The sequence below is a fragment of the Drosophila erecta genome, unplaced genomic scaffold (assembly GCF_003286155.1).
Source record: "Drosophila erecta strain 14021-0224.00,06,07 unplaced genomic scaffold, DereRS2 tig00000092-arrow-pilon, whole genome shotgun sequence".
Classification (NCBI taxonomy): Eukaryota; Metazoa; Arthropoda; class Insecta; order Diptera; family Drosophilidae; genus Drosophila; species Drosophila erecta.
This window is the reverse complement of record NW_020825207.1, coordinates 3,566,784-3,593,053: the sequence shown is the minus strand read 5'-3', so window position 1 is coordinate 3,593,053 and position 26,270 is coordinate 3,566,784. Positions and strand designations below refer to the sequence as shown.

Sequence of the window (26,270 nt, the reverse complement as noted above, 5' to 3'; positions counted from 1 at the left end):
CCCCGATTATAGCCATGGCATTAAAAAGGGCGCGGCACGACTTGTAAAAGGGCGCAATTTATGAGGCAGTGGTATGCCCACTTATTCATAAACCAGGAAGTGAGTTGTGTGTACGCAGATAGCAAATATATCATTTATCAGGCTTATTTATTTCAATAAGGAAACGAACCAAACTGTTATTAAACGTTGTTCTGCGATTAAAAGTAAAAATAGTATTACTTTAACTATAATTAAGGCCTGGCGGCGTCTGCCGAACTGTTTAATATTTCCTTAATTGTCACACAAAATAGATTACAAAATGTAAATAGCCAATAACCTTGTTTACACATATTAATGGAGCTGAAACTCACTTATCTTTAAGTGCTTCATGCAACAAATTCAAGACCATAAAGCCATGAAACCGAAAAGCGTTGAATACAAAACCCAAGCTATTTCCTCAATTTTGTAGTAAATACATATTTATATGCTCTTTAAGTTGCCCGATTGGCACAAAGTATGGGTGCACTTCGACTTTGACATTGAGGCCCCCAGCTGATAAGAAATAAAACTGATAGCTCAAGAGGAACTGGCCGAAACATGCATTGAGCTTTTAGTCAGGGTCACAAGCTTATGATTTTAATAATCGTTTAAAATTCTCTGTTGTTGAATTCCATAATTTGTGCGGCGGAGGCTGATCTTTAAATTATTCAACATCGAAATTTTTTCACATTAATGGAGAGTTATTTTCTTGAGTCCCACACTTGAATTATTCATTCAATTCTCCGCTGCAACTGGTTTGCAACTCTAATGAACTGTTCAAATTGAATCGAGTCATTTGCATAATGATTACAATCTGTGAAGTGTGTTTGCGCATGCAAAAAAATCCTTCAATAAATTTTCCACTCCTTCACTCGGTCAAATCAATTGGGATTATTCGGATTTATTAGTTTATTTTTTGCTTAGTCATGTATTCAAATAAATTCAATAATTGCTACCAAACCTTTTAATTTGTACACTACATCGTCGTATGTAAATACACATATGGTTTTGTGTTAAATTTCTGGACGTTTTTCATTGCTTTCATTGTATTCGATTTATGTTTTGTTATTCTACTATTTACATGTTGGTTGAAAAATCATTAAATCGAGTATTATTGAAACATTTACAATTGAAGGCCACAATTGAACATGCAAATCACGATAACACAAAAAAGTTAATTTATTTCGGTTTCGGTGATAAAATATTTAATTGTATTTGCTTTTGTGCATTGTGCATCTCTGCGCCCAAATGGGAAAATTATAAGCGAAACGTCAAATTGAATTAAGGAATGCAATGCACATATGTATGCACACATATACTGCACTTTACGTAAATACTTTACAACAATAAATGAATAAAATATACAAATACTGCGTTGATGACTTCACACATGGACAACAGATATATGGTTGAGTTATTGCAACGAAATGGAATGCACGGATATATCTTCAGTATTTATTATCTTTGTTTGCTCTGTCTTGCTGGTAATTTCCTTTGGCGGCATTCAGAACCACAAGCCACACGTCTTAGCGAACTTTAAATCAATTTGCAACTCAGACCTGTTTCAAAGGGCCAAGTCTCCCAGCAAGCCGACACTCATGGTTATTCAATTGCCTTGCCAAAAGTCAACGTCATACTCAACGCCCTACCCTGCACCTAGGCCACCCCTTTACCCTTTGTTGCCCCTTGACTGCAGTCAACAGAAATGCTTCATTAATTGCTGCACACAATGGAGGAGCAGAGGATGGGCAGCGGAGCGGCAGAGGATGGGCAGAGCGGCTGGGTAGCGGCTGGGGAGCCAACGAAAGCGTCCCCATGCTGCGCTTAATTTGCCGGCGACTTCGACTTCGACGTCGCCTTGTCGGAGTTATAAATATGCAATTATGTGCCCGGGCCAAACAACATTGTGCTCGACATACCCGAAAGAAGAAACTTTTAGCTGCCTTCCAGCTATCAGCATTTTATCCCACTCCGCGCCGTTAATCATCGCGTGCACTGGGAAGAAAGTCGTTTGCAAACTCATAATGTCCAGCCTTTAATGAATGTCCAGCTGTCCGTATGCACGTAGACGGTATCTGATAGTTTATACGTATATGAAGTTTTCCTTGAATTTGAATTAGCGATTCTAAGTCATTAAAAGTAGTCACATTAATACATATATTCAAAATGCACAGAATAAGAACTCTTTGTATGCATATTCTTGAAATGAGTAATAGTTAGTTTAAACATACTTGTTTAAAGTAAGTGATTTTTTGCAGTGTACACCCTAGCTTGTTCTCCCCTCAACTGCTGCTACTTCGACGCCGAGATCGCGGCCGGCATAAACAAATCTTGTTACACAAAGCTTTTTAAATATTTCATGGATGCGCTCGTAAAGTGCAGCAAATGCAAGGGTTGGGTTTTGAGGGGGGAGCGGGGCACTGGGGAGGAGGATTGCTACTGGCACTGGACAAACTTTATTAGGCAAACCGTTCCCAAAATGCAGCGTGTTGGTTCGGGGAAGTGCAACTAATTAAACAGCTGGTAGCCAGCAGCCCCTCCTTCAAATCCCCACTAGCCTACCGCTTTCCACGCCCCTGGCTTCCCGTTTCCCAGGGAACTTTTTAACGCGCTTATCTTGAAGCTCGCTGCCTTTTTAGAACGCGGCGAGGGGCTTTCTGGTTTCTGTTTGCTTAACAAGTTTGCCCGTAAAGTTTTGCCAAACTGCCACATGGCATTGCCGCCCCCTCGCCACGCCCTTCGCCCCACCCCATGCCGCCCCCCATTTTCGGCGCCTGTGTCCCTGTTATTCACACACACAGACACACCACTTTAGCCTTTGTCTGGATGATATTTGTATTCGAGTTTGCTTCTTTGTTGCACTTTACGTAGCAATTTTGGGACTTTGACAGCAATAAAAATGCATATTTAAATATTTCAATATAAAGTGAGTAAGCAGGTGCCATAAGGCGCTTCAGAAACCGCATCATCTTAAATATTAATTAGGTACAACCGGTGCTAGGGTATTCCCCCTTCGGTTTCAGCTTATTTATAACCTTTTACCCCGGCTGCGACTTCAATGGCCTGCCATAAACTCGCTCGCAGCCCTTTCCTCCTGCTTTCTTTCCTTGAGGAGAATGCAATGAAGTGAGCCAAACCAGAAAACAAAACGCTTTTTCTCCGCACTTTCTTTCTCTGTGTGTATGTGTATATATATGTGTGTGTGTGTGTGTCTTGGACTCTTTTGTTTTGGTCTCCGCACGTGAGCGAGCGTTTTCTTTATAGCTTCCCACTGTTCAGCATCCCGCACTCTTGCGTTTTTCCACCCACTTTTCCGCATTTTCCCGCGAGTCTGGAGGTTTCTCCTTGGGTGAATGCACTTTATGGGACTTGCGGTGTCCGTTATTGTTGCAGTTGCCTTGCATTTCGTTGTTTTCGTTGAAGAAAAGGGCTTTCCAGCTGAGCCCGAATACCCGAGTACTTTGACTTATGACTGCCTGGCTGAATGAATGAATGTCTGACTGCATGAATCATTGAATGAATGAGACGCTGACTGGAGAGGCCGATGCACGAATAGCTGGCTTGCAAATTTGTTGGTCCAAGCTCTCAAAAAAAAGTTATTGTATAGGCTGGTTAAATATTTGTTGTACTAATTAGTATCTAAAATACCTATTTTGTATCTTTATCATATAGTTTGCTTTGTTTCTTTGATAAAAACTACGTATTTCTTTCTTGATCGCTGCAATTGGCTCAGTACCAAAGATACAAAAATACTATTATGAACGAGGTTAGGGGAATATTTTCTGTCTGCAAACAATTGTAGCTTCGCTTGCTTCTGTGATTAATGTTTTAAAGAAATGTAAGTCTTAGTCAAAGTATTTATTATTTAATTTCGTAGTATAGTAGAATAAAGTATTTTTGTGTTTTCAATTTGGCAAAGGGTAGTTTTTATAGAGTGTTCGGGTCGTCCATTTTCATTCATCTTTTTTCCCCCACCTGACCTTCGGCCTTTGTTTGCGCAATAGCTCGCGAAATGCAAAACACTTAACGCAATTTTCGCGGTTAGCCGAGGTGATCGTTAAGATTTTGCCGCACAACAACTGCGCCTCAAATCAGGCGGAACTGTAACGATTTCGGTGCCCGGCCGCAATTCAAATGCATTCAAAAATGATGGTGTGGTGGGCGCAAAGTGGGTGGGCGCAGTGGGGTGCGGCACGGGTCAAAAGCGATTCAACGTTGTTGTTGCTGGTGACCCCAAGCACTAAGCAACCACTCAGTCGACAATCCCACTCAACCCGAAACCATTACAAAACAAGTTTATTCTATTGACACATTTTGCGAATATAAATTTAAAGCAAACGTAAATCGTACACGTAAGCAAACGTGTATAGAACCAAAAGTCCGTAAATTAAATACATTTCTTTGCAAGCAAATATTTATAAATGAATATTAATTCTATAAGCACATTACGTAGTAGGAGACGTCAATTTTTCTGTGTACCTAGAGAGTGGATAGACAACAGGCGGTGCGATATTGCCTGCTGGGTGGGAGGTACTTTTAGTTGGGCAAGCCGCGTGTCTGGAATTTTCAATGAATAACACGCATACGCCATGGGGTGCGCTGGTCGAAATATTCTGAGCAATGCCTCATCGCATTTATTGCACAGACGAAAAAATAAAATGGGAAAAATACAAAACGAGTGGAAAAACATCGAGCGTGCTTGCCACCTCGTATAGAGTAATAAACGTATAAATTAATAAGCCAAAAATATAGGTAAACAGGAAGGGCATTTCCAAGGGAGCTTCCGAATTTTGAGCTTAAACATATGGCACGAAAATTTTTGATAGCTCCATTATAATTTTGTGGGTAATTTTCCACAGCTGTGATTAGCATTTAAGTGTACATCATTTTGCTACAATTTATTTTGTTTTATTGGTCAACTAGCATTACTATATAATATTTTGTTCAATTATTCAATAGCACACGACTTTATAGCTTTGCATTAATGCAAAGACAACTATTGCATAACATGACCTTCTATGAATCATTAACCAGTTGGTATAAATATGATAGAAAATACCCATTTTGAACCTGATTTGCCCCCTTTAGATTTTCAATCCGCACTTGGACACGCAAACTGATAAGATTTCTATCCCATGGACGAATAAACCTTGGGCTTTGTCTACTTGCTCTTGGTCTTGGAGGTTGAATGCACTGAAAGTTGCCCAAGATAAGCTTCAATTAATTGGGAGTGCCACCTATGGAAGCCAGTAAAGTGAAAGGAGAATGGGAGCTGCGCGTTCAAGCGATATTATATGATGTTGAACAATGGCTTTGGGGCTGAATGTTAATGCTGGTTTTTTACACTCTATGGCCAAGTTTATTCCAAGTAATAACGTTTTTTTTTAGACTTGTTTCTCTAATTAGCAAACAGGGAGACAATCAAGAGAGCTCATTAGTTGTATTTTCTCTGCTTCTGCGTTGTTATACAAATTATGATTGCAGCTTTGTTTCTCAGCTTTTCACTCGTGCCAATGACGAAATTAAAATCTGCTTTTCCTTTCAAGTCGATTAGTTCAAGAGTCTCAATTAAATATTTGAAATATCTGCGTGTCAACAAGCAGCTGCCATTTGTAATAAATCGAAGAATTCGTGGGAGTGCGACTGTCCCTGACTTTGAACTTGAGCGCTGGAATAATGATTTAATATGCTACTCGCACATTGTTGGGCACAATGCTGTCGATTGTTTCATTCAGCTCTTCGATTCTGCCTCTTTTCGCATGTAATTTAAATTTATTTTACAAGCCACCGCTAATGAAGTCATCGGAGCGAATCGTACTATTGCGTAAGTCTAGACAAAGCTCTATTACTGCTGATTTCGGGGTTACAAGGGAGTGGGAGTGGCAGTGGAAGTGGGAGAAGGCCATCAAACAGCATAACAAACACGAACATTAAACCTTTCGACTGAGTTATTTTCAGACAGTGGCAAAGATTCAATAGCCGTGCTTTTGAGTACAGGCCGATAGCTAACTTCTAATCTTCTTGATGGCCGTAGTCTATAAATTGCTTGATTTTCCTGAGATCTGCTAAGGGGCATATCAATTGGGCAACTAATGGCGAGTATGTTTTTCCCATTGATTAAAATTGGTACTTTTAGAATACAAATATTAGTATGTTGTTAGCGGTGCAATGGAAAGGTGTCAAGTGATTTCTTCCCTCTTGCTTCGATTAGTACGAGAAGGTGGCTTTGATCAAAATCAGATAGCAGCTTTATCTGCCAACCCAATCGTTACTGATAACTACAATATGAATATATATTTAAGGTGCCACTGTCTACTCCCAAGTGTTTTGAGAGCGCTGTTTTTTTTTGGCCTGTTGATCGACTGCCAAGTGATTCATGAACTGATTGCACTCGATTCCACGTCTTTTGTACTGGATGAATCTGGGTGGGTGAATCAGGGTTCCTTTGTCTTTCCTTTGTCGGATTCACGATCCAATGAACCTGCAACTGCAATGGCTGATAATTCTTTTATCCAAGGGCTTAATGCAACGGCGCCGCAATAACCATATCAATTATGCAACTCACCAGACAATTAATAATTCAGCTCAAGTAGACAATAACTCAATTAGGAGCGGAAAAACATTTTGAAAAAAATGTGCAAACTGCAGGGGAATGAATTGCATTGAACGGCCATTGGGGCGTCAATTGCACAATAATTGAGTCGAAACTTGTCGCTGGTGCTGGGCTTTTCAAATTGCATTTTGTATTCGATTTATACACACATATGTATGCTGTATATGTTTATACTATATGCCTGCCATATCGGGCGATGCAATTTCGATTGCAATTGCGAATGTATATTTTTAGTTTTTAGTTTGCAGTGCGTAACTTGGTCAAAGCTAAAATGGTTGGCAAATCAGGGGGAAACAGAAAATAAACTAAATAAGTCAAGATAGAATGCTAAAGTCGAGTTCCCCGACTATCAGATACCCATTACTCAGCTAGTGGAAGTGCAAACGAGAAATTTCAACATTTTCTGGAATATCGGTTGAGTTATGGACTTTAGAGCTTCAGCCTTGGGACATTTTTGAGTTTCCACAACATCATCACATCAGAAAATTACAAAAAAATTAAAAAAAAATAAAATTCTAAATTTGAATGCAGAATTTTAGAGAATTGCTCCAGAAACATTTAGAGGTATGCCACTTCAAATTCCGATTAAGACTAGTTGAGTTGTGGAGTTTAGAACTTCAGCCTTGAGGCATTTTTGAGTTCCCACAACATCATCACATCAGAAAAATGACAAAAAAATGAAAAAAAAAAAAAATTCTAAATTTGAATGCAGATTTTTAGAGAATTGCTCCAGAAACATTTAGAGATATGCCACTTCAAATTCCGACTAAGATTAGTTGAGTTATGGACTTTAGAACTTTAGCCTTGAGGCATTTTTGAGCTTCCACAACATCATCACATCGGAAAAATGACAAAAAAATTACAAAAAAATGAAAAAAAAATAAAATTCTAAATTTGAATGCAGATTTTTAGAGAATTGCTCCAGAAACATTTAGAGGTATGCCACTTCAAAATCCGATTAATATAGGCTGAGTTATAGATTTTAGAACTTTAGCCTTGAGGCATTTTTGAGTTTCCACAACATCATCACATCAGAAAAATGACAAAAAAATTTTAAAAAAATAAAATTCTAAATTTGAATGCAGATTTTTAGAGAATTGCTCCAGGAACATTTAGAGGTATGCCACTTCAAATTCCGACTAAAATTAGTTGAGTTATGGACTTTAGAACTTTAGCCTTGAGGCATTTTTGAGCTTCCACAACATCATCACATCGGAAAAATGACAAAAAAATTACAAAAAAATGAAAAAAAAATAAAATTCTAAATTTGAATGCAGATTTTTAGAGAATTGCTCCAGAAACATTTAGAGGTATGCCACTTCGAATTCCGATTAAGATTAGTTGAGTTAAGGACTTTAGAACTTCAGCCTTGAGACATTTTTGAGTTTCCTTTTGCCTGTTACATACTTTTCAACGAATCTAGCATACCCTTTTACTCGCATACCCTTTACGGGTATAACCAGGGTAAGGTTGCGGCTTGAGCAGAGAAGACCTCGAAATCACTTCGCCGAAATGCTGCAAATGTTTCGCTTATTTCTGCACGAACTTTACAATTTCCCATTGGCGGCGGCATATTTGCTATTTGTTATTTGCATTTCGGCGTAATCAAAAGCCAAACAAAGTCTTTCCGCTTTGGCCAGCAGCCAGAAGTGAAATTCTTAAACATTTATTGGCCGTCCGATAGCTTCAATTAATGGTTGCGCTGCACCCGGCATCCACTAAAATTCATGAACCGAAAATAAACGCAATTCGGGAAATTATTTTTGTGGAAAAAACACACGTCTCAATTATACAAACTGGTGAATGCCAAATTGGAAAACGCGAGAAAATGCAGCGTTGGACAGGAAAAGTATCATTGTGTCGCTTAAATAAATTGCGGAACATGATTTTTAATTTTTATGATTCATTCAGCGCCATGAAAGTCAAATATTTCGCACACTGCCAGACAATTATTAAATCAAAAGCAAAATAATAATCCATTTTCCTATGTATATATACATATGAATGCACATATTCTTGAGAATGGCGCAATGCAAGGCCTTTGTCCTAATGAAAATGAATGAAAAAAACCAAATGAAATAATGATTGCAAACTGCGGATTACCAGCTAAAGCCAAATAAATAATAAACCATAACCAGCAATCGGTAAACATTGCCGAACATTGTTCGAGTAAACCACAACTAAATTATAAATGCTTTCAGCAAACGGATCTCTGTTAATCCGTTCTTAAACTCCCATTCTGGTTCAAATTAAATGTCAGTCCACCGCAAACATCGTAAAATGAAAGCTATTTACTCACACAGCACATGTAGAAATTCCGCTGCAGTTGGCTTTTATGTTTACCATTGCAGTTTTTCTTTTTGGTCTTTTTTTTTTCGGTGACTTTATGCAGCTTTTAATTTTTATGGCCATGTTATGAAACAATATTTTCATTGAACCTGTAAAGATGTATGTGCTGCTTGGGCGAAGGCAATTTATTTTCAATATTTGCCAGGAGAAATTGACGTTTATTTTTCATCATATTCGCAAATTGCCGGCCGGAGCTTACTTACATACACTTACGAGAATATTTCCCAATTTCAAGCGAACTAAACTGAACCCAAAAGACCGTAATCAGTCACATTTTGTGCGGCAGCTTGCAAAACTCAGGCGGGCGATCAGCTCAAGTGTTTCCACTTGCAACTGGATTGCAATTGCATCAACATCAATCAGAGCTGGTTGCTGTGACTTGTCACCCACACTTTCCTGCAACCTATAGATATGTATATGGGCACCAGGAGGTGACTGATGGATTTTTTGAGGCAACCTCCAACATTTACTTACAATTCCACACTCGTCGAGCTGTTGCTTTTGGGCTGTTTACTAATTTAAACACATTTGCTCTTTGTTTATTGCAGGTAAGATGGGCAAACTTTTGATGGATGTTACTTGCATAAGCGACAGTTCAAGTTCCTGCAACTACTGATTGCCGGCACTTGAGTAAGACTATTCTATCTATAAACAGGCGTTCCAGATATTGATTATAGTGTGGGAGATGCGCTCGTGCTCGTAACCACTTTTCATTGACGTCACGTGCACTTCTCGAAATAAACAATCACTTTACGCATTGTAAATAATTCAAGAACGCTTGGCTCACGCTTCACTTTTATTGAAAAGATGACCCTGAATGGCAAATGCTAAACAGTTTTGGTAAAACAACCAGTCGGACAATCGAAAACATGAATTAGATCTCCATATCATTAAGTAGAATATCTAAATATGGGCTAAACCTTGCTTTGCTCTGCAGTTTCGCATTTAGGCATTTAGTAAGTTTTCCTATTAAATATACATTTTAACTGGCCAATAATTCAAATGGGCTCGACTCAATAATTTCTTAAAGTCAACGGATGTTTAAGTCACTTGCTCAAGTGAAAATAATGCAAATTGCCAACAGTATCCGATGAAAATTTTCCACATGAAAAATTTGAAATTGATTTACGACTTGCCATTTCCCACGAACATTGAACACTGAGCTAAACAAAGCCCAGATTGTGAGGCTCCATTCATATGCAAACAATGGCAAATAGTTTATAATTGATATTTTAGTTAATATTCGAGCTTCTTCATGTATAAATATGGCGTTAATTGATTTTGGGCCAGGACAAAGCCCACAGGCTTGCACCGTTGTCCGGATCATATTCATGTTGCTCAAGCATTTTCCAGGTATTCAGGTGGAAATGTTTCAATTTGCTTAAAATCTGTTTGCTCAACTCACAAAACCAAAGCAAACAGCAGCGCAGGCGACCGCAGGGATACAAGTACAGTGCGTTTCGGTGCTTTAGGCCAGCGATAAATTTAAGAACCAGACATTATTATTTGCCATATATTTATCTATTATTTTACAGCTTTAGCTAATTGATTTTATAAAGTAATACGTATTAAAATTGTGCAAACATTTTTACTTGCCAACGCAATGTTTAGATATATTGTAGAATCCATAGTGTAAATACTAGTATTATATTTCGACACGCAGCTTAAAAATTGAAGTTCACTTACGTTGATGAGTGGCAGCGGTCAGGAGTCAGGTGCGTAGGTGTGTGTTTGTCCATGTGCGTGTGTGTGTGTGGCTACTGCGGCAAGGACAACGAAGAAGAGGAGCTGAATGACAGTGAATGCCAACCGCACATGTGCCAAAGATCCATAGATACGCCGACCAACACACAAACAGGAATGGCAAATATGTGTTTTGCTACTTTTAATAGCAGTGTGTGTGTGTGTGTGTGTGTGTTGCTGTCAATATTTTATAATGTCATGTGCCAAATTATGGGATACATATGTGAGCATCCCGAAGATATTTATTTACTTTCCATTTGTTTGATTATCCCAGCGACAGCCGTCACGCGCAAACTGTATTCGTGGCTTTGAAGATAAAAGAACATTTATGCGCTTAATTAAATTCCGTGTAAAGTAATTGAATGTATGCGAAAATTAAGTGCTTTAATTAATTTGCCTCTGGCATATAATTTATACATACCGTACATCGCTACATCGCTCATACGCCCCGTTGTGTGGCGCTCTCTTTTCGCCAATGCATGCGAGAGTTTTAATTGCACATTTTTCAATTAAAAACTATGCGCAAGCGAGGGTGCACTCGCACTTTTTAGGGGGCGCAGGGTAGGGGGAAGGGGCTGTAGATTTGTTTATACGATTGCATTGTTTAATTGAATTTACTGTAGCAATGAGAGGCCGAAGGCAGCGGCGAAAAACCAAACCAAACAACAGCATCAAAAGTTCACAAGTGCAATTAATTTCGGAACTGTGTGTTTTCACTCAGTTTGGTTTTTCTGTTTTTCGCTTTGCGAGTCGCAGAGCTCGATTTCAGCTTTTTGCTCATTTCTGCTTTCGGTTTTTTATTCTCAATTAATTTTGCCCGCCATAAATCAGCAGAAAACGGTGACAATTTAAACGATTCTTTTTTTTCGCACGGCATTTATTTACTTGCCACAAAAAATGTGATATGCCAAGTGAAGTTAAGTTGGCTAAGGTAAACTGTAAATATTGTGAAAACGTGTGCTAGTGTGGATTTATTTGAAATTGTATGCAAGTGCAATTGTCAAATAAATTGTATAAACTCGAAATGAGGTGTACAATTCTATGCTTTGCATTTCTCGCATGCACTTCGAATTTCAAACAAATTAATTGCCATGCGAGTTCGTAATATACTTGCTTTTGCCGAGACAATTTACGTCGTTCTGGCTGAAACTTTGGCCAACAGTTAAGGACGCCTCGATTCCGTTTTGATTCAAGCCTTAAAAACTCGCCTCAAAACTGAAACGCTCTTAAAGTTCCCGGTGGCAACTTTGCCCGTTCATTTTACTCTGGAAAAAAGTTTGTTTTTGTTAGATAGTTTCGCTTCCGCTTCTGTCTATCATTCAGCCACTGTTGTTTCATCTGTCTGCTCCTTTGCATTACATATTCCTCGGAGCAGCAGGAGCAGCCGGAGGAGCCAGGATCTGTGCTTCCGCCCGCAGCCATCCCCTTTGTCATCCTGCCATCCTGCATTTTATGGCAGTTTCGAACAGGAAATGTTAAGCACGGAAATCATGCGCGCCCGACTATGACAACGACATCGAAATGCTTTTCTTTAGCTCCTCTGGCTTTGTGCATTTGCCTGCTATCTGGCTGGTTTTGTCTCGTCATGCTGGCAACTTTTTGTGTACGAATAGTCGGCAATTATTTAAGCCATGTTGATATATTAAATTATTTACAATCTGTTCACATTTCGCTGTGCAACTTGCAGGAAGTGTGCCTTTGTACCCTAACAGTTTGTTTTGCTTTTTGCCTTCTGGGCAGGTTTATGAAAGATAGCCGATATCTGCAATTTCAGCCAGTCATGTTGGCCAACTTTATAGCGCTGTGTATAAACAACGCTTTAAGCAAACGCCATAAATCCACATTAAGTTACTTGATAAAATAACAACTTTTATTTAATACTTTCTTTTAGAGGAAATGGCTCTGCAGCACAAAAGCTATTCATTTACTATAAAAATAAATTTAAAACTGTTCCAACAATTTTTATATGAAGTTTATAGTTTCATGTGGCCATAGTTAAAGCATTTTCACTGGTATTTTAATTGTGATTAAATAATTGCAGTTATAAAAACAGAAACTGATATCTTTCGCTTCCTTTGAAAAAAGCTGTTCAACAATATTGTGTAGCTATTTTTAATTGTATACAAGTACGATACAAATAAAATAACAAGGTTTTCTATGTGATAGCAGAAGCTTAGTGATTATTGCTTGTCATGCGGGATATTATGTTTTCAATCCTCATTAACCAGATTAAAAAATCTCCAATATTAGATATTCAAGCAATAAAGCAATCATTAAATTTAGCTAATAGTGACAGTTTAAGAACATAATTTCATGTTGCTCTTTATAACTACACAGTTGTTAAATATTTCAAGGGAACGTTTCTCTTCAACTCGGCTTAAAATGTTGCATATTATGGGAAAAAGTGCACTTCTCAACGCGTTGTAAGAGCATTGAGCTGTTTAAAAATAACCAAATAAAATCAGCTTTCTATGGTGCTTGTCAGGAAGCATAATTTCCAGAATTTCCACAGCCACCGCATGGCAGTTCTTTCATCAAGTTTCCAGACCCTGTGCAATTGGCACTTTAATGGATCCACATAAAAGGAGGAGAGCTGTGCCAGGAGTGGGAGCAATGAGTGCTTGGATCAGAGTGGATTGGCGGAGTGGAGTGGGGTTGGGCTTTGGATTGGAGCAGATGTTGCAAGGAAGTGCGGTTGCAAGATGTTGCTTTTGTGTTGTTTGTGGCTTTCGCAGCGACATGAAAATAGCGTCAGCTGCAGTAGAGCCACTTCCCTGTGCGCCCAGATAAAAGCCAGATATTCGGCATCGAGATTTGCGAAATGAATGCTGATTGCCAGAGCCCTATTAAGCCTTGCGTGAGTCTTTAATTTGTCCAATTTCCTCGAAACATGGCCTTAAAGGCCGTCATTAACGGAGCTTGGCTGCTCACTCTGAAAAACTTATGTTACGCGGCGAACAGGGCGTATACGTAATGCACTTGCAACTCTCTTTATCCTCCCACACACACACACTTGTATCTCGTATCTCGTATCTTGTTTATTTAATATATTACCATCTCCGCCTCTGTCTTGTCTAGACTTTCGAGGGCCACTCGTTTTACAGCCCCTTTTCGCCAAACTGGGCGTGGCCTGGTTCAAGGGTGGTGTATCTCCTGTGTGGGCCATGTAAAATCTCATTTTCGAGGCTCAATTCCAGCGGGGAAGTCCCTTTTAAATTGCAACTTGACTCGCTGCAATTCTTTTCAGGTGCCAGGTGCGACTGACTGCCTTATGTCACGTACTTGATTGCGATCCTATTGCCCCGGCATTGATTATTGATCCATGGTCCTCGGGCTTTTGCCAAGAGGCAATACTGTCTGTGTGCTTCCGAACTTAATAACTTATATATCTGGGAAATGTGGTGCAACTGGGCTTCAGCAGTAATCATATTGACACTCCGAATTTAACTCCTGAAATATTAGCACTCAAATAGTAAATTAGCAAATGCACGTAAAGTACTGGAACTTACACCGTTTTAAATTATCAAATAGCAACAAACGTTAAGCGAAACAAGCCATTAAAAGTTAAGAATTACGAATAATTAAACAAACAAACAAATGCTAGTTTAATAGAGTATTTAGTTGACTTTGTGAGTGTTTAATTGCATTGCCACTGAAGGCTTAATCCGTTTTTCATCTAACTACGAAGTCACTCGGCATTGTTTAAGTCCTAAATTAGATTTGGAGGCCTGAATTGGCTGCAGGTTGTGTTTAAAACTTGACTGGGCAGCGACTTAATTGAGATTCCACCTGATGGTGCAAAACGGATTCGTTTGTCACTCGTATGAATCCTTTGGCTTGACGGAGGATCCAGGACTTAAGCTGCTTATGCGGTGTGGCTGTGTATTAATCCTTTGGCTGGACAAGAGATATTCTCAGCCACTTGTTCCCCCTTTGTCGTCAAGCTAACCCTTTAACAAAGCTAATTATATGTATAGAAAGAGAGAGAGAGCGAGAGAGAGAGAGAGAGACAGGGAAGGCTGTTAGTGCTGCCCCGCTCCCTTGTTAAAGATGACAAATATCACACATACGCTCCGTTGGTCGCCGGCAGCAGTGAGCACTTGATAAATCTTTACCAAGCTGTTTGTGTTTGTGTCTGCTCACTGACGTCAGCAAATGCGTGTTATTCTCATTTTTATTTTTTTGATTCCCATTCAAGCGCTTAACCGTGATTACACAACTTTCTACTTTCTACTGTCATCGGCCAAAACGTATCATCGTTGAAACTTGATAAATGAATCAACGACTTGTGTCCCTGACTTTTCTTGGCTTCCTCGATAATCGATGGAAAAGCAAAGCTGTCAGACAACTGGTAGTTATGTCATGAGCAGTGTGCAATTACAATTAACTTAGTTTCGACCCAAGTGTGTGGGTGTAGACAAAGCATAGCACAATTCTCGGGGCAACCTGTGTGTCTTCATATAATTTATATAATATATATATGAATATGAGTACGTGTGGAGCACACGTATAGTTGCATGTATGACCACTTGGCCAAGTTTAACCCCGAGCCAAGTGGTCATATGCCTCCGGTTTTGTTGGAGGGTCGCGAGTCTAATTAGCCGCTTACACACACACACACACACGCCCGCTTGCACACAACGGCAGACAGGCAATTAAAATTCCCTTTTAGCCAAGCAATGACGATGGCCAAAGGTTGTTAACTTAAATTAGGGGCCGGTCTAATAACAATTAATTGAGGCTTTGAAGCGAAGTAATTTTCAATGCTGCGTACCGGAAAAAGCAGAAGAAAAGCCATTACCAGCAATGTGGTATCCAAAATTTAATTACATACTTCATGATTAACACGCATTTTTATTTCTTTACCACATTTCTTAGACTTGTAGCTATCCGCTCGTAATAGCTTTTAATACAACATTTTATCTGGAACCAAAAGTTCGTAGTCTTCTACACAGTTCTGAAAATAAATAAATCCATATTGGTTTACTAAAAATAATGCCCACATATATGTTCCAAATTATTTAGGCCACATAACATTTACGTGTGAAATTAATTTCCTGCCTGGCGGGAATTTTTTTGTCATGGGTCACTTGCTTTGTTGCATAAAAAGCTGCACATTTGAGTTATGAATATGGGTCAACCCTAACTGTGGTGCTCTTTGGGTGCTAAATTACGATAACTATTTAAATATTTAAGTTTTTAAAACTTTTTCAATTACAACTCTTTTCAGGTTCATCGAGGATTTCTGGTTTTCTAGTGCATTTGCTGGCCATTTAAATTATGGTAAGTTTTAGTATGGTTTGTTTATTGATTGCCAGCGGTAATTGAGTGAAATAATTCAGTGTTTTTGCCGCTCCGTTCAGTTGGCTCTTCATTAATTCCGATTTGGCCAATTGACGTATGTCAATTAGTTGGTTTGTTGTGGCGATGATGAAACAAAATCCCATTTGTTGTCCGGGATTTGCGACTTGATTGCCAGATTTTTGCGTTGGAGTTAAAGTTTGGTTGCATGTCATGCCGGGATGACTTGACAGTATCTCGTAGATACAATTAGCACCGGATGCAGGCTGAACGAGCCGGAAAACAATTGGCGGTTTTGCATTTGGGACTTTCATCAATCTTGGCTTGGCATTGACTTCTGTCTCGGCCTCTCCTCGCTTAAATGGCGTTAAGTGTAAATGTACAAGGGACAAATTTCGGGAATTCACAAAGTGCGCCAAAGACGATTAATTTCGCCGGCAGTATTCAGGCAGTCAGTGTCAGCCCGGCGGCAAATGTGTCTTGTAGATGTCGGCCCCACCTCCGCCCACCACCGCCTACCACACCCCCAACCTTCGTCCTTTGACTTGTCCTTGTAGCAACGCCTATGTGGGCGGGGCAAGCAATTTATCTTTCGCTTTTTTCCAGCGCTGCGGCTTGTGGCTTCTCTCCTTCGCTCCGCACATCCTGCATGGGAAAGTATAAATGCACAACGAGAAATATCTTAGTGCCTTGCTGCCGCTTCCTATCTATTCATTCATTTCAATAATATTCATGTGTATTACTGACATTGAAAGTCTTGGCACTATGGATATTAAAATAATAATTGAATTTGGTTTTTCTGCTACGGAGATTTTATGTATGATATTGTTTATCTTTGGTTCTGAAAATGATCTTTGCATAAAGTTCCGAACTGCAATGCATCTCTTCAACAAGTTTTCTCACCGTGTAAGACAGTTTCCCAGAAGCGCCCCACAATTATGCGTAATTCGCATTTTTTCGTTGCATACTTCGCTGCGTTGTGCTGATGCGGGTGGATGTGGGAGCGAGGCAGGTGCGAGGGGCGGCAGGGGGAGTGGCTAGGCGCAGGCATGCCAAAAATTAATATACCTCGAATGGCGGAGTGGCATGTGCAGCTTGAGCCAACTGCGGCTTCTGTTTCTGCTGCCCCCGTAATTAAGTCGAAATTAATGGAAAATTCCTGCAGGTTACCACCGAGTTCTGCGAAACAGTGTGGCCAAAACGGTTGCGATCGGACACAAAGAGACCAGTGTGACCAAAACGAAAGAAATTATTAAATATTGATTATTATATTTCTCCCCTGTTGAGGCAGTGTATATTTTTGTCACAATTTTAATTTTAAAAGCCAAATGGCATTCTTTGCAATTCAAAGCGAAAACGCAAAAGCACATTTATCTCAATTATCGAAAATGCTATTTTTCGATGTATTATTTATCAATTTGCAGGCCATGGGGAATTTTTTAGGGGCACTTTGGCAGCGCCACCTCAATCGAGCCAAAAGTGGAATTAAACCTAATTGACTGGATGCAAATGGAGAGGCAGATCCTCCAGAGACTTTTTCCCACCTCGTTTTTGGTTTTATTCTGTTTGCCTGGGGGGGAGTTTGCGAATCGAAATTGGTTTCCTTGTTTGTTGCAACGCAATGCAAATTTCAGCAGTAGAGTTTCTGCCAATTAATTGGCATTAAATTGGCTGCATTAGTGGCGCTACCTACATGGTTACCGTGGCAAATAGCATTAGGCCCCAGGAGTTTTTCCCGCCATGATGGATGCGAAAGCTCAATCAAATCAATCGGCCGATTGGTGGTGAGCGACACTGAAATCCACTTAATGCGGTTAGGTGGCACTCAATCGAATTATATTCATTCGCATTAGCGGGAGATTCAATTCAGGCGTCACTTTAATTGTGATCCATCGATTACCTGGTTTCCCTCTTATTCTATGCCGGCTGCCAGAATGGAAAATTCATATTCGGGCAAATTAAATTCCGAAGGGAAAGCCCTGCACAATGCCCAATTCTAATCGGAACACAAAGCCCCGATTCCCTTTCGGCCAATTGCTGAAAATCCAATAAATCGGAAAATGCAAATGCGTCTGCAGCTGCAGCTGTTGGCAATCGGGTGTAATTCGTAGAGGTAGCTACGGCATTTTGTGGGGAATGCTTCTTGGCAGAAGGCTGCACGTATATTGGTTTCATATAAATATAGGTTTGTGGCAAAAGTTTCTATTCAATGCTTAGGCTTAACTTGTCAGATTCGCTGAACGGTCTACTAGTATAGTCAAATTATTAGGAATTCCTTGCAAAATATCAAAGTTTAATATACGATTTTGATTACCAAGCCATCAATACTTATAGCCTTTTCATTGTATTCCGATAGGCCTTCGTCAACATGACGCTGCCGTCGCCAGCCACGGTTAAGCTGAGCACATCCCTCGCCAGAAGCCACCTGATCGAGCGCAATCCGGGCCAGAATGCGGCCACCAATGGCGATGACATCGATGCCAGCGTCGACGGGTTTGCAGCCGACTGAAGTGCATCCGGTGCAGCAGGTGCATTTGCATGCCACGCCCTCCAATCCTGCCGATATTCACCAGGATCGGAGTCCACACAACCACAACCACAACCACAATCACGCCAAACTGCCACCGCTGGAACTGCTGGTCGAGAACAAGATCAGCTACAGCAGCTACCAGCAGCACGCCAAGGACCTCAAGCACCAGAGCCACAATCAAAACCGTTCCAAAAGAAGTTCCCTCAGCAGTCCCTCGTCCAGCGAGGATTGCGTGAGTGCTGTCAGGGCCAGCATCTTTGATGACGCCGCCGAGAACTTTGTGATCAATTTCCCCTCGGAGTCGGCCTCCTCGCAGCACTTGCTGCCCTTGTCGGAGACGGTGCCACTGCTCACCCACATCGAGGCCACGGTGGTGGATAAACAGAGGTCCATAAGGCTGAACAAAAATAGTGCCTCGCTGATCTTCACCAAGAAGGAACTTAACCAGGGAAACCATCATCATCATCATCAGCATCAACACAGTAATCAGCAGCAGCTGCAGCAGCAGCAACGGCGCCCGCACCACAGCAGTTTTTACGGAGTGGGCAGGAAGCCCACCAAGCACCTGCCGCCCACTAGGGGACAGCACCAGAGGCGCAGTCTACCTCTCAGCTATAGCAACAATCTGGTGACCAGCGCTCCATCCGCTCCAGGAGTGGGAGGAGGACCCGGCGGAGCAGCCAAGCTTGTACCGCTCAAGCAGCAGCATCAGCATCACGGAGCGGGTCACACGGCACCACCCACGGCGAACGTCGTTGTTGCCGGTGGAGCGGGAGCGGCGGCTCCGTCTGCCCGCAAACAGCTCTCCTACTCCTGGTACGCGCCCGTTTACAGTGCGCTCGAGGAGGAGCTGGAGCAGGACTCGCGGGTGGGTGCATTGTTGGCTTAGATATACGCAATACCTTAAAGTTTTCAATTCATATTAGCGTATTTAGTGGTAGATCCAGTAACTAAGCCCTTAAATGTATTCGCAGGACTCCTCGCCAATCCACAATCTGGCCAACACAAAGCAGCACCAGCGGTCCGCCAGCCAAAAGGCATCCACCGCCCTGCATGCCACGCCCCGCCACGAACGCGCCCACGATTCCGTCGACGCCGAGACGGTTGCGCTACTGGACACGCAGGCGCGCAGCAAGATCATCATTTCCTCGGCGAATGGCGACGCTGGCGGAGCAGGGGCAGGAGGTGGATTCGCTGGAGGCGTTGGCGTTGGCGGAGGATCTGGAAACGGCGGAGTGCTGGCAGCGAATGGAGGCGGAGCAGATCTGGAGAGCTCGCTGGGACTATCTGGTGGTGGGCAACTGCCACGAAGGCGTCGCATCGAGAACTTTCTCAAATCGCTGGTGGGACTCAAGGCGAGTAGCAGTCGCGGAGGAGGTGGTGGCCCTGTTGCTGGAGGCGTGGGAGTGCCAGAGCGGGAACGTCCTGCCTCCCCAGAGATACGGATCACACGCACACCCTCCGAGCAGGATGTCGTGCTCCGAGATCCCTCTGGCCGACAGCTAGCCAACGGCCATGGTCGTGGCAGCCTGAGCATCAGCGGTTCGAGCAGCTCCTTGAATGTGGTCCAGCAGAAGATATGGCACATCATGCGACGCGAGGGTAGCGCCAGCAGCTTGCACCAGGAGAAGTCCCAGTCGATTGTCCAGTACACGGGACTGCGAAAGTGCGAGACGGTCCTAGCACTCACCCGTCAATCGCAGTCGCATGGCCACGTGCACGGCTTGAGCCAGAGCCGAAGTCAAGGACACTCCTTGGCGGTTCATGGCAGCGGGATCTTCAGCTCTGGCGGCGTGGAGCAAATCCGACCACTGAATCGCCTGCGGAACAGCGTGAGCAGCATTAACGGCGTGGGTACCTGTTCTCGCTGCTCCAGTCTGTTATCCCTGGCCGCCTCCGGATCGCGCTACTCCCTGTCGAATGGATTTGTGCCGCGGCCAACTTCGGCCCTCAATCACCTGGAAGCTGGTTGGGAAGACGATCAACGGCGGGCGCAGGAGCCGCATATCAACGTGAATGCCCAGATCAGACTGAGCGGTGGAGCCACTGCCAACTCGACCAGTCCCAGTCCGCCGTCCAATGTGACCACGGCCACCCTGCACTCCAGCTCCGCCAATAATCTGAATCAGGAACTGCAGCAGCAGTCCACGTCGACGCCCGCGACCACGCCCACTGATACACCTGGGAGCGGCGAACTGGGACCCTTCGGCACCAATCATGCATATCCACTGACCGTCAGCTCCCTGCTCTCCATGGCCAGTGCGAATCAAGCGGCGCAGGCATGCTGCGTGCGGGATGGGATTGCACTCAAGCGACGCGAGATGCTGGCCTCCGCCGATGCCACGCCTTCGGTGGGCACCCCTGCCACGCCCACCACCACCGCCTTCCAGAGCTTCACCTGCAAGCTGTGCCTCATCGATGTGGAGGACGTGGGCGAGGCCATGGCGCTTCAGCAGTGCGGCTGCCAGTTCTGCATCGAGGTAGGTCCCTTTTTTGTGTTTTAGAAGTTACGAAATTATGTATTAAGCCAGATGTTCCTCTTTAAGGCTAAAAGCTTTAGGCATAGTGCAGATACACCTTTGGTAAATGGCATAGCTGACCAACTGGTGATTATGCCTATTCACTGTTCGGTCAGAAAGCTGTTGAAATTATTGTTTGCAGAAAGTTTTCCGCCGGTAGTTTGGTTAAAGCGAATAGAAAAACCAAAAACCTCGACTGCGAATTTTCAACTGATAGCAATTACCATTAAATATGAATGTATATGAACTTTTGGGCTTTGTTAGGCAATTCAAATATTTCTAGTTTTGACTTTGCCACGATTATAATGCGATATGCCTCAGATAAAATTGTGATTTTATTCGCACGCAGCAGACATAAAACTGGAATGGGAAAAATCCTCTAAGCCGCAGAAGGATTTCCTCGTGGTTTTCCCGCTCCTCATCTTATTGATGCGCCCCCACTCACACACACACACATTCAGCTGCATATGTTAGGTTTCTTATTAGGATATTTTCCTCCGTTTTCTCGGCTTTTCCTTTTTCCAGGTGCACCAGCGAGGAAAATTGAAAAATGACGCACAGGCAGACGCAATATTTTGCAAGTGTTAGAAGCGAGTTGCTGGCTGGCAGCTTAACCCAAAGTTGAATGTTGGGCATAAATAATCAGAAAAGCCAAATGTATTTTCATATATTTGATAACTTTACGTTCGTAGATTAAGTTTGCACATGCTGCAGTGCGTTCTGTTTCAATTGTTGTACAAACTCAGACCATTTGGCCGGCTTAGTTGAGTTATTTAGTTCGTAATCACTTGGAATTTTGTGGCATTTTGCAAAGTGGCTGGAGTTCAATTTCTGCAATAACGATTTTCCAATAAACAAGCTATTGAAACACAAAAACAGGGGATTTAGTTGTACATACAAGAAAAGTCTACTCAATTTCTTGTTTATAACAATAAATGACTCGCCTATTGTTTCGTATTTACTTGACTTTACTCTTTAAAGAAGGAAACTGCTTACTTTGCTGGCCCTGCAGCTAACGATGTTTTTCTGCAGCAGCTCAAGGAAAATATTAAGCTGCATTTGCAAAGCTAATCCGCATCATCAAATGCATCTGCATCTGCATCAACATCAGCCTCATTTATTCCCGCAATTTGCATGGCAATTTGCTGGAGCAGCGGAAATATGGAAGGAAGTAGTCAGCAAGGGGTTAATGCTGCAAGGTGACTCATCTGAGATCCTGGCTAGCTGGCTGGCTGGCTGGCTCAGCACTTCCTACCATTTTCGCCGCTTCAAAGTAATTTCTGCAAAATTCGCTGCGTATCCTGGACGCCCCAGACGTCCTGCTTTCCTGCTCACAAAAGCCGCATCCCCAGGCTCCGGGACTCCTGCTGCCTTTACTTTACTTTGCCATAAACAAATTGCATTTGTCTTGAGGGGGCGAAGGAGGGGCGGGGCAACGTAGCACAAATAGCATGGAGCATTTTAAATAATTAAGTAAATGATTGCGAGAGTGCAGCAGGAACGGCACACATTAAAGGCAAAACGAATTTATATATTTAGCTGCCGGTGAATCTAATTTCATGTATTTGCTGCCAGAACAATTCTTTCTTGAGCATAAATAAATTAGGCGAAATTCACACGTAAGAACACGTAAGCGCATTGAAAGAAACTGAAGGAAAGCAGATGCACCGAGAGAAAAATATCACAGTTCTTGTTCTGTCTTCAATTGCATGGCAATGCCACTTGAAGATGGCAGATCTGAAACTAAACCCTAAATACCAAGTACATACAGTAGATGCCTCTCATGGCTTTAGCTATGCATTTCTCGCAGTGCACTAAAAGGCTAAATAAACTTTCGGCAACACTAGACAAAGGCACTAAATAAGCGAGCTCCACTTTCTCGATTTTGTTGCTGCTCCTCTTGGCGCTCAACTCGTGTGTGTGCCGGTGGAATTTATTACCCACACACACACGCCACACACTCGCATGCACACCTGATGGAAGGACGTGAGGGCCACGCCCCCTGGCTCCCAGAATCCTCCGGCTACGTGTCTAATGGCTACAGATGTACTGCCATGTCTTCGTGTCCTGCCCGAGGTCGTTTGTCAACCTTAAACTAAACTGGTGGCAGCCAGTGGGAGTGTGGCTAGTTTTGTTTGCTCTTGTGGCGCTGGCCTTCTTTTTCCTGGTTTCCTTGTTTCCTGGTTTCCCTGTTTAAGCCGCAAATTATTGGCAAACATTGCTCATACGCAGTGGTGGGCGCACTCGCCTAATTGAAAACCAAACGAACCAAATTTCAATGCAAACAGCATTTTCATTTGTTTACTCAGTACTCCTGTGTCTTCCCACCTCCACGTGCGCGTCTCGCTCCATATAACATTTACGATTCACTGAGTTGACAAATTTTCCGCACTTGCTGTATATGCATAGGGAAAAAAAGAAAAATAGCAGAAAATACCAGTCAGACATCAACAAAATGGCCAGAACAGCACAATCCTAGGAGAAAAAATGTTATTCCACTATGAAACGCTATGTCGCTCTTATGCAGCATCATCATAATTCACGTTTAGTCTGGGGCGCATACACCCAAGGCAAATGGATGATAAATGCTATATAAATTGAGCTGAGTCGCTGATCCCGGGGCAAGTATCGCCAGAGATTCATATCTTTATTGGGACTCGCTGGCTGCCTTCCATTTGTCGCCTCACCATTAATTCCTATCGCAGATGTGGGAGGACACTTTATGATCCGCATGGATAAAAGGAGTCTTGTATCCAATTATCTCCATCTTTTGTTTATTGCAGCATACTCGTTACACATTTAGTGTATTTCCCTGCGTTTTACTTGTATATATTAAGTGCACCCATACTTCGCCATCCGATTTCCACAATTTCTGTGTTGTATGGTTGCCATTTTTTTCGAACGCTCGTTGTGCAGTTCAAATATTTTGCAACTGGCTTGCTAAGAGCAAACTCTTCACGTGGCACTCATAGTTCTCATGGTTGCCCCAGCCAACCCATCCATCTGCATGCTGCATCCCGGAGTTGCAGAGATGGGCCAGAGTGGTGGAGGCGAGCTGCTCCTCCGCTGACTGCGCATGAAAAATGGCGACGCTTATTAAACATGCTCGAATGGACAGCAACGCATCCTGATGACGAGGGAGTGACGCTGGAGGAGCACTAAACTGGTAGAAATTTATGCGCCAGCGATGAGGTTTAAACTCTGCCATTTGATGGGCTCCCCACTGTGGAGCTGGGGTAAAGTGGTTGGGTGTGGTGTGGATTTCTGTGCGCTGCAGTTTGTGTGCCATCTCTCATTAGTGTGTGTAATGGATTTAGAATAAAGGGAGCTCCTTGGCCAGTGGGTCAGCAGCTGTTGCCTGGCCTGGATTCCGTGTGTCCTTCGGCGAATTTGGCTGGCAACTTGGCCATCGCATCACGCGCACTTGTCAAAGTTGCCCCAGTTATTGAAAGTTAATGTAATTGATGAGTACTTTACTAGGGGCAAGTCGAGTATTTTCCAAATATTTCTGACATCTGGGCTTTTGAAGAAGCTTTCCTGCTATGTCCATGTGTCACATGCTTTTGAAAGTACTTTTCCTGGGTTTGAGGGCGCTTTCTATTTGTTTAACTCACATTTCGTGGCTGCAGGGAGAGAGCCTCATTTTGCAGTTTGTTTGTTGCTGTGTGGTGCAGCTCCTTTCATTACCGGATGCTGCAGGACCTCTCATTCTCCGTTTCGGTTTCCCTTTTGTGTTAATTGAGCTGCTCGGCTGCTGCTCCTGCTGCCTTTCCGATGGCCACAAGCTGAAAAGTAAATTAACACGGAAAAAGCCAGCCTGGAACAGGAACAGCCACCTGACTGTACCATAAACGCTGCGTATACGCTATATGTGCTATGTGTGCTATATGTGCTATATGTGAATGGAATTTACACTGAAGTGGCTGGGCGAAAGGGGGGAACCACCGTCTGCGGTGGTGCTACACGTGGCAGGGGCATTCAAAGGGAAAAGCCAAGCGAAACAACACGCGAGCAATTAAAATGCTCGACAACAAATTGCTATCAAGTACTCAAAATTCAAAAGGGAAGATGCAGCCAAAACAAAAAGGAAATATAGAGGGTACGCGTTAAGTGTGAACGCGACGCGAAGGGCAGAGTTTATGCACAAACATGTGCAAAATACTCGCATAGCAGGCATTTTAATGAAACTTGATTAAAGCGCTTTTGAAATTAAAGTACTGAGTACTGAGTTTAAATCTCTCGAAGGACAAACCCATGAACAGGATCAAACTTTATTGTGCTTGGCCTCACTTAATTTCGTATTTGATTTAGGAATTTATGAGCAGCAAGGACTGAAATGATTTCATTTAGATTTACTCGCGACAGAAATTGGCGCCCCATTGTTCCGACTTTACCCATAACCCGCAGTCCATGCCACGTTGGGGCATGCCACTGAAAAGCCAGTGAAAATTTATGACTGCCAGCAAGGAAGAGTGGCTCAAACGAAGACATTCGCCCCGGGAAATGTGGGGCCAAAGATTCGCTGGGGTCTCCGCCTTGTAATTGCAGTCAACATTTTAGCATTTTGAAGCATTTGGAAGCAAAGCGAGAAAACAAATAAAAGTGAAAAAGCAAAGGGGAGCACGTGACTGGCATGCAAACCCACGAGGGAGGGTGACCTCTAACACCTCTGTTCGCCGTTTGCCAACCACCCACCCTTTTTCTCGCACTGTATCTGTTAGAAAAAAATACTTGTAAAATGTAAATGTTTATGGCTGGAGAGGCGCGCGAAAAGAGCTCTTGAAATGGGCTGTAACTATGGTTGAAATCAGTGGGTGTAGTGGTGCGCCATGCACTGGAAGAAATTACCATGCGTTTTCGTATTAAATCCTTTAGCTTAGTTTTCGTAGCAGAGTCAACTTTTTGACTTGCGGAATACATCTATTCTAATAGAAAATAGACAATATCATATATTTTAATAATTCCTAAGAAAATGTTACATTTCTCTGAGTGCAACATTTCGCCCTTTCAGTTTTGGTTATGAACTTGTTGACGTTTGGATGCCGCTCTCCGCCGAAATGCAAAAGCACTCTTGGGAGGCGAAAGAGTGGCGAAGAGGCGGCGAAAGCAATTTCCGGTCGGGTCAGCCATTTTCCCCGCCCAGCGCGTCATTTCCGGCTGCTCAGTTTCCATCGGTTGCTGCTGCTCTGCAAGCGCG

At 42.6% G+C, this 26,270-nt stretch overlaps 1 protein-coding gene across 2 annotated transcripts in view; it reads left to right on the top strand.

Annotated features, from left to right (window-relative positions):
• Positions 1-26,270, top strand: part of LOC6547554 — a 60,708-nt gene that overhangs the window by 25,516 nt on the left and 8,922 nt on the right. For both annotated transcript variants that reach the window (XM_026980386.1, XM_001976139.3), the window contains 3 exons: positions 15,954-16,006; positions 18,381-19,422; positions 19,529-21,034. In XM_026980386.1, coding sequence (XP_026836187.1) covers positions 18,475-19,422; positions 19,529-21,034 — 2,454 coding nt within the window. In that variant the 5' untranslated portion in view covers positions 15,954-16,006; positions 18,381-18,474. The remainder of the gene's footprint in view (positions 1-15,953; positions 16,007-18,380; positions 19,423-19,528; positions 21,035-26,270) is intronic.